At 42.0% G+C, this 12,964-nt stretch overlaps 1 protein-coding gene across 2 annotated transcripts in view; it reads right to left on the bottom strand.

Moving 5' to 3' along the window:
- Nucleotides 1-12,964, bottom strand: part of LOC115555734 (vascular endothelial growth factor receptor 2) — a 38,337-nt gene that overhangs the window by 8,921 nt on the left and 16,452 nt on the right. The window contains exons 3-21 of one of the 2 annotated variants that reach the window (XM_030372744.1): nt 12,182-12,384; nt 11,948-12,069; nt 11,534-11,702; nt 10,422-10,561; nt 9,788-9,971; nt 9,254-9,377; nt 6,977-7,143; nt 6,175-6,331; nt 5,041-5,161; nt 4,771-4,882; nt 4,176-4,520; nt 3,674-3,820; nt 3,433-3,564; nt 2,492-2,598; nt 1,706-1,841; nt 1,292-1,396; nt 1,072-1,185; nt 687-775; nt 139-295 (exon numbers count right to left, since the gene is read on the bottom strand). In XM_030372744.1, coding sequence (XP_030228604.1) covers nt 139-295; nt 687-775; nt 1,072-1,185; nt 1,292-1,396; nt 1,706-1,841; nt 2,492-2,598; nt 3,433-3,564; nt 3,674-3,820; nt 4,176-4,520; nt 4,771-4,882; nt 5,041-5,161; nt 6,175-6,331; nt 6,977-7,143; nt 9,254-9,377; nt 9,788-9,971; nt 10,422-10,561; nt 11,534-11,702; nt 11,948-12,069; nt 12,182-12,384 — 2,831 coding nt within the window. The remainder of the gene's footprint in view (nt 1-138; nt 296-686; nt 776-1,071; nt 1,186-1,291; nt 1,397-1,705; nt 1,842-2,491; nt 2,599-3,432; nt 3,565-3,673; nt 3,821-4,175; nt 4,521-4,770; nt 4,883-5,040; nt 5,162-6,174; nt 6,332-6,976; nt 7,144-9,253; nt 9,378-9,787; nt 9,972-10,421; nt 10,562-11,533; nt 11,703-11,947; nt 12,070-12,181; nt 12,385-12,964) is intronic. The other variant, XM_030372745.1, reaches the window with a different exon arrangement.

Genomic DNA, 12,964 nt, shown 5'->3' with positions numbered 1-12,964 from the left:
CAATCCATATCACCACTAACCACTTCATCCTTTTTCATCTAGAATAAGTTGTTGAAGGGTTTGTTTTTCCTTTAAATAACATCTGAGCCGCCACTCTGTGCTTTATCCCACAGGAACGTTTTTAAATGAGTAACTGGCCTCCTTTGAGTTCCGGTTCGATGGGTAAGGCGTCGTATCGGGTGCAGATAGCTGTGCCGGTACAGATGTCCAACTGGGCGGTAGTCCCCAAACCCAGGTCCACTTCATTCACGTCTTCCTCTGCACATGCCCACCTCGCATTTTCCACCCTCTGTCTCTGTTAACATTATGACAGAGCAATCATCTCATTTCAGGTCAACGTAAATTTGTCATTACAGTGAGTGAGTCAATTTCACAGGTCTAAATTCAACGGACATGTGCCTGTAAACACCCCAGAAACCCTTTGACAGGATAGTTAGACAATCTAAAAAGCATGAAGGCAATTCTTGCTAAACTATATATATAATATAATATAATATAATATAACATAATATAATATAATATAATATAATATAATATAATATAATATATAGTTTATAAAGAATAGTTTTTTTCTGTGAATTTTTTTTTTTTGCACAAATTTGTTCTGCTGTGTTGTAACTGGAGCATACTTCTTGAGTGTGTGTTTGGTCATAGTGTTGCATGCATGGTGACATCAGCAGGGTTACCTTGAAGGGACTGTACTCTCCACGCTTGCTCTTTAAGTAGCTGGACAGGTTGCCGTTTTTACAATACTCTACAATCACCATCAATGGTCCTGAGTAGAGAAAGGGAGAGAATAGAGAACATTCAGAAAAAGTGAATGTGACATTTTGTGGGGAGACCAACCATAAAGAGCTAGACATATATATTATTTCTCAGGTGCTTAAAACATATGTCTAATTTGACGACAAGCAGATAATAACCAATCATGATAACCAATGAACAAGTAGCAGTACTAATAAAGGGACCGTATAATGTCCTTCCTCATTGGTGCATACCAGAAGAATGTCACAATGAAGATACTTGGAGAAGGCAATGTTTTCTAGTAGTACGGTTGCTATGAGGACTCACCCCCCGGCTTGGTGCAGGCTCCCAGAAGGTTGACCACATTTAGATGGTGACCGATGTGTATGAGGATCTTCAGCTCGGACATCAGCGCCCGGTACTCACTCGATGTGGCCCCTTCTGTAGCACACCAAATAGTATTTTCCTTTATTGCCTCTACATTTGTCATTGCCACTTTGTTTTCAATAAAACAGTTAGGGTTTCTCTCTACCCTGTTTATTTGTACCTTTCAGCATTTTGACAGCAACAGTTGTACACGTGGTGTTTTTCTCGATGCCAAAAGCAGCGGCCTCCACCACCTGACCAAACGCACCTCGCCCCAAAGGATCGCCTTTGTAACAAATAATATGAAGTCATTCAAAATAGCTTGGCTTAGCTTTTATGCAGCAGCGTGAATGGTAACTCCCAATGGATGAAGCGATTAAATGCATAGCAAACATAATGTATGGATGAAATGTTAGTCATTTACACAACCCATTTTTCCATATGGTCTTCCAGTGATCTCTTTCTACTAGATATCATTAATGAGAAGGTAAGGTTCAGGTAAGGTTGCTTGACTGCGAACATTGAGGTTTGCTCCATTATCCTGCCCCTATGCTTAACACTGGTTATGCGTGACATGGTCTTGATTGTGGGTCACCTAGTTTCAGCCTGTCCTGGGGAAACTCCCACTTGGTGGCATCATACGTGAGCCGCTCACACTGCTCATCCACTGGCATGTCCTCAGAGTCCAAGATCATAGACAGGTAGCCTGTCTTCACGTCCTCACCGGTAGGCTGAGAGAGAGACAGAGAGTGGGAGGGTGAGAGAGTGTCATTGAGTCAGTCAGTCAGTCAGTCAGTCAGTCAGTCAGTCAGTCAGACAGACAGACAGACAGACAGACAGACAGACAGACAGACAGACAGACAGACAGGAAGGTAGACAGTGAGTGAGTGAGAGACAGTGAGAGACGGTGAGTGAATGAGTTGGCGTGTTGGTGTGTTGCTGACAGAGTGGACATTCACAAACCAAAGAGGTCATCACTGGTCATTTCTGGTAATTGTTTGTACACAATAAACAGGACTTTGCTAATGACCCTGACCCTCTTCTGAGGGTTAGGTTTAGAAAGGCTGTGTGTGGGAGGAGAGATCGGACTGTTGTTTTAGGGAAACAATAGCAGAGGTGCCGTCATGAGCCAGCCTTGTTAGTTTTAATCAACCGGTTACAGTGGTCTATGTTTTGGTAAGTGTGTCTATGTTGTTGATTGCCTGAATGTGTCCTTTTGGCTTTGTGTCTTGTCTGCTTGTTTGTGTGTTGTTGTGCTAGTAAAGGGAGTGTGTGTGTGTGCATGCATCCGTACATGCTTGCGTTTGGGTCCGTGTGTGTGAGAGAGAGAGCTGAAGGTAAGTGAATGTACAAATGTGCTGTTCTGCTCAATTAGTTGTACCCTCTTTCTTCCTCGGATGACGAAGACTATCAGCAGCCAGAAAAACATGGCAATGACCACACAGCCAATAGGCACAATCAGCTCCACATTGGTCTTCTCCTCCGCCCCTAAAAACAACAGCCATTGGGAAAGTACGCTCTTTATTAACAAAGCCATCACAGTATTGGGTTGCATAGCCATGGACTATTCTACTAAGACTTTAGAAACAAAAGTGGACAGTGTTAAAACATTAACATGACTCCCATACTTTTGGCATTTGTTGACAATAATGATGTGAGGAGAGGTTGGTTGTAATTGCTGTGTGTCTGTGCATGTGCATGTGCGTGCACGTGACCATGGCTGAAGGAAGAAGTCTAGGCTGGAAGTGTATCTAGTGATAACAACAATCTGGGCCCACCATGGTCCCCAACCCCTCTCATTTTCACTCATGATCCCAATCATTCCCTGTTTCTTCTTATGCTCTGTTTATGCTTATTATTCTGTCAGCGGCCCAGGAGGGGATGTGTGTACTGACCCGGCTAGTGTTATTATGGTCACGTAGACCTTGATTGGAGTGAGACCATTTGTTGTTTGTCCCAGCATGGGTTCAGTATAGAGGGAGTGGGGGGTGGGGGACCTCTCCCATTGTCCTGAAATCTCTTCATTGTTATGTTTTTTCCTAAACTGCCTGTAGGATTTTTTAACGGGGGTCAACTTCCCCTACCGGAACAAGTGAGGTTATTCTTACACACAGAATTTGATATTTAAAAATGCTCCTCCCTCCTGGGCAAAAAGGGGGAAAACCTTGAGACAATGTGAAGAGAGCGTAGGGGTTGAAGGTTAAAATAAAGGACGATGTTGTTGTTTCCAAACTACCCAGCAGGAAATGCTAGACATTTCTGAAGAGCATTTAACGGTACGCACTGCTTAGTAACGATGAGGGTGATGTAGGCAATGTTTACCTTCTGTGGTCAGGAAGGCCTGGGAGGAGTCACAGGAACGCTTGTTACACGCAGTGCATGTGTACAGACCACTGTCCTCCTCCTTCACACGCTGGATGGTCAACCGTTGGTTCCGTTCGCTCAGAATAACTCCTGGAAACAGTTTGCAACAGCATTTTAGCCTGGATTCGGAGTGAACGGTGCAGATACAGACACCTTATTGCTGAATGGTTTGGATGTAGCCTGTTGGTCCCGCTCTCACCGGAACCTTCCAGAACGGTGTGGTTGTTCTTGGTCCAAACCACGCTGGGGTGAGGGGTGCCCGTGACGTCGCACCTAAACACCATCGTGCTGCTCATGTTTACCTTCTGGTCAGTCATGTTATTCAGAATCCTTGCAGGCTCCAGAGCTATAGTCAAGGTTGCAGATGCAAATTCACGTCAAGCATTTCTTTGCTTGACACTTTTCCAATGCACATTAGCTTTGTTTCTTCACTCAAGTATGCTTTGTTTAAGGTGCTGTAGGTTCACCCACCTGTGCTTAACAGGCTTAATTATTGCCCGAACAGATCAGGAAAGATCAAACTCAAAACTCAAAAGATGGATGACTATGGCATTCCTCACAGATTACACTCCTAACATGATAAGGAACATGAGGACTAAACCTTAAGAAGCAAAGAATATGTGAATTTAAAATCTGTATTTGACCTTTAGCCAGTAAAATAAATAAATAAAGACTAAGCAGAAAGAGTGGCGAGCATGTACCTCTGAGAGTCAGGCTGCGCAGCAGGCAGATCTTCTCCCGTGTTTTGATGTTCTCCACCTGGCAGACGTACATGCCCTCGTCATGCCGCGACGCGCTGGCCAGTGGCAGCTCCAGGCTGAGCTTGGCGCCCGGCAGGCATGACAGAGCGGCCTGGGAGAGGGGAAGCTGGGCCAGGGTCAGCGAGCGGCACGGCTGGACCGATGTGGTGCTCTCCGAGTCAAAGGCGCCGGACAAGCGGAACCAGGCCAGGTTCCTGTAGATGAGCCTGTCCGCCTTGCACCTCAGAACCACCGGCTCCTCCTCTATGGGCTCACTGGATGGAGACACGGTTAGCTCCAGGCCACCTGCGGAGGAATAAGATGTAGCGTCAACAGTAGCGTTGAGGGATCCCACCAAACTAAAGTAGTGTTTGATGGAAAGAGTTTCCTGGAACCATTTTTTAAATGTTCCATACTCTTCTGTGGTAATTGGGTTCCTTTGACTCTCTAGCTGTACATGCATCCATTTAAACAGAAAAATGCTTTGGTTTGGCTGTCTGGCAATTTTGTTGCCAGACAGCCACATGAAACATGAACCATGAAAAAGGCTTCTTACGGGTCACATGGAAGAAGATTACGCGTGAATCTTGTCCTTTTTTATTGGCAGCCAGGCATCTGTACAGAGCGTGGACCTCAGCTTTGTTGATCTTCAAAGAACTCACGATTTTCTTCATGAACAGAGGCAGACTCATTAAGTGGCAGGTCATTTGAATGAGAAATACAGCAACAACTTTGACCCTAACCAATGTTTAGGCGACTGATTAATTAGGAATAGATGGTGGCCTGGCAGTAGTATATTGCTGGTGTGAAATGAATAGGGGTGTACCTTATGATCACGTTCAGGGTCGATGGTGATTCCATCCATAGGGTTGTGTTCTGTGCCGTTGCTGATATGCCTCCAGCTGGTGCACTCATCTAAGTTGACCTCTGATACGGCCATCCCTGACCTATTGTAAAAGGACCCGGAAAGGATCTAATGCAACTCCAATCACAAGACTTGGAGTAAAGATATTTTCTTTACTCCATTTTTTTTTTTTAAGTCTAACCATTTAGATGTTATATTTAATCAAAGATGAATCATCTCCTGTAACAACGGTTTTATAGGAGGCATAATACACTGTGTATTCTGTATATATTTTTTTATTATTTATCAACTCTTTTAAACAATGAATATAGAGACTGTGATAAGATCTGCTACCAAATATAGGAGAAAGAAGCCTGATGGAGCGAATTCTAAAATGCACTACAGAGAAAATACGTGAAACAAGAGCATTTGATAAGAAGGGAGGAGAGGAAATCACGGAGCAGAGAAGTGGACTTGACAGGAAGAAGCCTGGTTTGATATGAGAGCACCAGAGGATCAACAGGAAGCACAGTGTTAAGGTGTAGGAAGTGATGTGCATGCTTAAGATAAGCTCCTTTCTGGTCTGGAGTCGCTACAATGTCCTGCCTGCTTCCATCACCATAGCTTCTTCTCACAGCACTTTACCTGGGAGGAAACCTTTATGTAATTAATGTTTACCCCCCCCCCCCCCCTCAAGTTCTCATGTGCTGCAATCCAGGCACAACAAATAGCTAACAGCTAATGGTTATCGTCACTGTCTCTAAACAGCAAGACGATAGAATGACGGCAATTGTGATTATAAGTGAGAATGCGTTTACTAAATATATGTTTCGGTTTCAACAAGTCTGAATAAAGGAGGTTATTCAAAAGGGCCCATTGTAAGAAGAATGAATCAAATCTGTCAATCTTCATCGGGCCACAGTTCACTCTCATTGTCTCCTTCCCTGTCGTTTCTATCACCATCATGAAATCTGCTGTTCCAGGTCTAAAATAACACTGTGTTGACAATGGAGGGTGGAAGGGCTCTCGCTCTCTCTCTCTCTCTCTCTCTCTCTCTCTCTCTCTCTCTCTCTCTCTCTCTCTCTCTCTCTCTCTTTGTGTGTGTGTGTGGCTCACTGAAAGGCCTGTGGGCAGTCTTCCCGGGACATCCACTCCCACTGGATGTGTGAGGGGATGGGGAATCCCCGGGCGGTGCACCTGAGGGTGGCCCTGCTGCCGTATGTATACACGTCCGTGTCCACCGCAACCTCTTTCTCGATGATGTGTGGTGGCACTGTACAACAATGCGAGGAGCATTAACATACTGGGCAAAGTTCACAGTTAAAGACTGGAATGTTTGGCCGGTCTAAAAAGATCCATATGAAAAACCTTTCGAAATTGTTCTGTCTCCTTTCGAGCCTATTCTATAGCAACAGACTTTATCTAATGCCATTGATCTGAGTCATGCTCTTCAAAAACCATTTAAAAACAGTAATCATCATAGAATAAACACAGGTGTCGCTAGGCCTGGGCTATAAAACAATAAATCATCGTATCGTAATAGACTTTTGATCAATATCAATATAAAACATGTTTATATATCGATAAGGGACTGGACCACCGAATCTAGCAAGTGGGTTTGTTACACAAACCCGGTTTCATACTTATTTACAATATATGAGGGTATTTCATTTATCGAAATTGGAGTATTTATCAATGTTGAAGGTCATATTAAGTGTTAAACAGAAGTGTTTAAATCCAGCATGGTAATTCCTAGTCATTTTAGGTCATTACAATTATCAATGGTTATCGATATCGACCAATATGATCAAGTTAGATCGTGATATGTCATTTCAGCCATATTACTGTCGCTCATGATGATTGACCCCTGCCCCTATGAAAAGAGTCAATTGGACTCGATTAGTAGTTGAGTACATGCCATTGACAATGAGCTGAAATGTGTGGCTCTCTTTGTCATTGGTGAGATTGTTGGTCAGCACCACGGTGTAGTTCCCTGCATCCTTCTCCAAGACCCCATGGATCACCAGGCTCCCGTTCTTCGGCATGACCCTGTAATCGACCTTAATTGGCAGGCCATCCTTATACCTGAACAGACAGAAAGAGGCGTGGGGTGTGGTTCAACACGAGAAAATCAGTGCAATTTGGGCCCTCTAATTATCAAAAATGTAATTTCCTTTACTCTTGTGGAAACAGTAGCACAACTAAAGCCAATCTCCTTTTGCCTTTATACTTTACATACCAACCTCTTTAAGAATGGTTTTGACTGCCTAGCAAAAGACATATTGCAAATAGTTAACAACTCTCTCTAATCAGGCAAATTCCGAAAAAGCCTTGAAAACTGCAGTTGTTAAACCCCTTTTAAAAAAGCGGAGCCTAGATGCCTCTATTATTAACAACTACAGACCAATATCAATTCTCCCTTCATAAGTAAAATCATTGAGAAAGTTGTCCTCCAGCAACTTAATCACTTCCTGTCATCAACTGGTTGCTATGACACCTTCCAATCAGGATTTCGACACCTTCACAGCACCGAGACCGCCTTTATTAAGTTGTAAAGGACGTACGCCTTAGCACAGACTCGGGCAAAATCTCAATACTAATGTTACTAGACCTCAGTGCTGCATTCAACACTGTAGACCATACAATACCGTTGGACAAATTAGAAAAGAGGGTGGGGCTTTCAGGCACAGTCTTAAATTGGTTTAGGTCCTACCTACAAAATAGGAACTACTTCGTTTCGATTGGCGAGTCGGCAACTTTGTATCAGAATCAACCAACGTGACATGTGGAATCCCACAAGGTTCGATCTTAGGACCCTCTTTATTCAACATCATACTCCCACTAGGGCAAATCATAAAAAATAACAACATTGACTATCATTGCTATGCTGATGAAATGTAAATCTATGTATCGCTATCACCAAATGACTATCGAGACATAGATCTATTGTGCCAGTAAATTGAATAAGTCAAAGACTGTATGTGCCGAAATTTTCTTCAAGCAAATGAGGACAAAACCAAGATAATTGTATTTGCTGCTAAAAATGAAAGGCTTGAAGTAACCCAACACTTTCCCTCTGTCCCTGAAAGCCTCAATCAAAGCCAGAAATCTAGGGATTATCATGGATTCACATTTACATTTCGACAGTCACATTAAATCAGTTACAACATCTGCATATTATCACCTTAAAAACGTAGCAAGATCTAGTGAGTTCATGTCCACCGAAGACTAAGACCAAAAACTTACATACACGTACATGTACATACCTTTATCACTAATAAGCTTGATTACCACAAATGGTCTCCTTACAGGTGTCCCAAAAAAAAGGCCAATACAGCCTGTTCAGAATGCTAGTGCTAGAGTTCTAACAAAGACCAACATATGTTTCTTAAATCATTACATTGGCTCCCTGTATGTCATAACCTATAAATCCCTGGTTTAGGGCCAAAATATGTAACTGATATGCTTCCAATATATATGCCTTCTAGATCTTCTGAGGCCAATCTGTTAATTATCCCAAGAGTAAACACGAAACATGGGAAAGCAGGATGTAGTTAATATGCAACAAATAGCTGGAATAAAATCCCTGAGGATTTAAGACTTGCCCCAACCCTTACCACTTTTAAAACAATACTGAAGACTTTTAAATTTGCTTTAGCTTTCTGCTAAATCACTGAATAAACACTGTGAATGTAAGTATCTGATACCAGAGAGACTGTTGTTCTGATACAAGAAAAACATGATCTGATACCAGAGAGACTGTTGATCTGATACCAGAGAGATACATGACCTGATACCAGAGAGACTGTTGATCTGATACCAGAGAGATACAGGATCTGATCTTAAATACATTGCACTTTTAGAAAGTGCAATGTATTGCAAAAAATGCTTTGCCTTTATTTTCTATCTATTTTATCATGTTTTTACCTTTGCCTATGTTTCTTTTACATATCAACTATTTAATTTTATTGTATGAAAATGTATATATGTGAAGCACTTTGAGTCTACCTCGTGTATGAAAAGTGCTATATAAATAAAGTTGCCTTGCCTTCCTGGATAAGGAAGGCATATGGATAAGGAAATAATCACAAAATATTGTCATTTCAGTCTGTTTAATTATATTTTCAATGATTTTAGGGATGTATATTTGTATGTTTAATGTATTTATTGTGCTCTGATGCAGCGGTCACCGTACCACTGGATGGAGGGCTCAGGGTAGGCCTCGTACTTGAAGGGAACGAGGGGCTCTGCGGTGTGGTCGCCAACGGTCAGCTCTATCAAATTTGCACGAGGGTCCTTCAACTCAATGAACGGTTTTTCTACAATACAGACCAACAGAGCACTCGGTCAACTGCACCACGTACCAAAGTGTTTAGTACAATATGTATTCACCCAACCGCATATACAATCTGTGTATATTTTAACAAGTAATTCTGGAAAAATAAGAGAACAAGCCTTTGGTCAACAAAAAAGTAAATTAAGAGCCCTGTAGATTAGACCATAACAAAACACCAGGAATATTGAATCTGAAAAGATTGACCTTCAAGAATTAAGGACTCAGAAAACCACAAGGAAGTAAAACACATGAGGACTTCATTGGCATTATAAACAAACAAATTTTTCACTTTTGTTATGATCACATTGAGTAAAGGATTGCAAAGTATTTTCATAGCATGTGTGTATTTCCAGGATACCCTTGGTCTGGGCATTAGATTAGCACAGGGCCTACCGTAAACCTTGAGGAAGGCTGAGGCACTCTTTTCCATCTGACCGCTTGACGCTGTGCAGGTGTATTCCCCCGTGTGGTCGACCGTCACGTTGTCAACGGTGAGCGTGTTGGACAGTTCCAGAGAGTTCCACAGCCTGACTTTATTGGCCTTTTTGTGAAAATCCTCTGAGCCATTTTTTGTGGTCTGAGGGGGGTGAATGAGATGACTGAGATACCATGAAGAACAAATCATTCATCATTTACAAAAAATAACTGGATAGATCCTCTGTTCCCACAGATAGTCTGGTTGACTTTGAAATTTGGTCTTATGTATAGACATGCTTCAAAATAAACCTAAGGAGGAATACGCTGCAAGCGAGGAATGAAACGGAAGAGGTATATCACATCTCTGGTATGTTTATCTTGTATTACATAAGAAGGCTTATCGAAGGCAACAGACAATTTTCACAAAGGTGTCACAGAAGGAAAAATCACAGGTGTCGCTCTCTAATTATGGGTCTGCTCCTGTATACGAGGACACAGAATAGTAGACCTATCCTCACTAGTATAGTGTACTACCCGTGCCCTGCTACAAAAAGGTAAAAGGGTCTTGGTCATGTGTGTAGAGTTCAAGTGTTAAGAAGGTACTACTGACCAGGCGCTGGCCCGAGTGAGTCCAGTTAAAGTCAATGCCCACATTGAGCTCAGTACTGGCCGTACAGCTGAGTACCAGCCGCTCCCCGACAGACAGCCGAACGTGTGCAGGGGTCAGCATGAGCTCATGGATCTTGTATCCTGGGGAAAGGGAGGGAGAGCTGAGTGGAAGGCCATGGATGGCAGTATTGCTTGGAGGTGATGGCCTCTTGTTCCCACCTCATATGATGGTTATATTCCTCATTGCTTAGCCAAACTTTATTCATTCATGAGGTGTCATTTCTTTGGTCACCAAAGTTGTACTTACTGCCTGAGATTAACTAAAACTGAATGGTATTTTAAGTTATTAGTTACTAATGAACCAGTAATCAGAGACTGTAAGTGACAGCAGTTTGGGGTTAGGCATAGACGTGGTTGTGAAGGCAGCAGAACAATAAAACACAAATATATCAATGGAAACAATTATATAAAAGTAATTGTATTCGTTAATACAAATAACAGCAACCTTGATTTCTTTTTTAAAACGTTTGTTGTATATGTGCAGAAATAATATATAATACGTTATATATTAAGTGCAGCAGTAGATAAGTACGAGTTCTAGACTTGCCTGATAGCTACATTGGATCCTAAGTTCTTTATCCAAAAGAGATAAGATGGTAAAGAGTGTAACTACATACTTCAGATCACTTACTTGGAGGGAAATATTTCACCATTACTGTGTATATAATAGGTTTTGTTGAAAACCTTGAGTTGGTTGTGTGTGTTAGGCTGTGTGGTTTATGGAAAATATAATACAGAGAGCTCAGGATTTTAACAAGTAATTCTGGAAAAATACCAGGTTCCCTGGTATTCTCAGCTCAGGATTATGTACAAAGTCTTGCACCATGGCCTTTTTTTGACGAACCAGGATTTGTTCTCGGTAGTTTACAACTGCTTGTAGTAAAGATGAATCAAGGATGGCATACATGTCAGTTTTAGGAATAAACTCGTCACATGAGGGTCTCAATATCTTGCACCAATACCCTCACCTCACATATAGCTCCCCAACTTTGCATCTCTATGAATTATCCTAGAAAATACATGAACAGTCCATGGTTTACTTTTTTATCTTACCAACGACGGCTACGATGTAGTATGGTGACTTGAATGTCTGGTTGGCAAGCTTAGTTTGACAAAAAACCACTCCAGCGAATCTGATCAGTTGACTAGGGATGGTGAAGCCAGTCCGGGCCTCCCACACAGAATCCTTCCCATTGGCATTATACTCCTTTGGTGGAAACTTCTGATGAACGGTTTAAGAAACACACATAAGCATCCTACAATGAAATCTCTGTCACTTGTCATGTCCGGTTCATTAGTTGCACTGATGTATCTCAAATACGACCTCACCAAATAGTATGATTGACTCATAAAATTAGACACTTTATATAAAAATATATAGGCAGCTCAAGGATGGCTCGAGGTAGGCAGGGCGTTGACCCAGAAACATAATTATAAGCAGGTTATTCAAAAGTCATTGTCTCTTACAGTATGGAGCGTTACGTTAAGATCCTCCACTGAACCACGGCACGGGATGACCACCGGCTGTCCCTCGCGGATGAACACTACTTCATACTCCTTCTCAGACAGCACAAAGGGCACTTTGTAATCTAGAACCAAAAAACGCAGAAACATGTATTACAATTTATAGCAGAAACAGTGTTGAAAACATTTAGCAGTAGTTACCCGTAATCCCCACTTGCTGGTTGAAAGAAGTCGTACCATGAACAAAGACATAAACAGATGCTGAGGTTTTATCGTCCTCCACCTTCAGGTCTTTGAAGAAGCATCGGTACAGTCCGGTCTCGTTGGCTGTTGCACTAGTGATCACCAGTGTGGAGCAGAATAGCCCGGACCCACTACAGTCCACAACGGAGATTTGACTGCTTGTTAAAGGGGTGGTCCACTTTAGGTTCTGGTGACCTCTGTGAGGCAAGAACAGATAATCATATGGCGTAAATACAACCGCACACAAACTCACAAACTCACTCACACACACACACACACACACACACACACACACACACACACACACACACACACACACACACACACACACACACACACACACACACACACACACACACACACACACACAAACGTACACTCTAAAATGTAAGTCAGTTGCATACATGATTCTGATGAGTTTTTGTGACATAATAATGGTGGTGCATTGCAATCACATCACAAAAAAAAGGAATCATGTTATCTCGTAATTATGACATAAATATTTCATAATTATGAGAAAATATCTCATAATTACGAGATCTTTGTCATAATTACGAGATGCTTATCTGATAATGACGAGATCATTATTTCTTTCATAATTACGAGATAATTAGCTCATAATTACGAGATCTTTTTGTTATAATTACGAGATGCCATTTCCCATCACCTTTAAGATCCATGAGCGCATTTGAACCTGACAAGTTGATATTTTGACAGCGCGTTTGCAGTCTCCGATTAGACAGATGCATGCACATGAATTTTCAAACTTCAAATGGC

This window comes from Gadus morhua, chromosome 12, assembly GCF_902167405.1.
Source record: "Gadus morhua chromosome 12, gadMor3.0, whole genome shotgun sequence".
In the NCBI taxonomy this organism is placed as follows: Eukaryota; Metazoa; Chordata; class Actinopteri; order Gadiformes; family Gadidae; genus Gadus; species Gadus morhua.
Note: the sequence above shows the minus strand (reverse complement) of the source record. Positions and strands in the feature narration are given on the sequence as shown.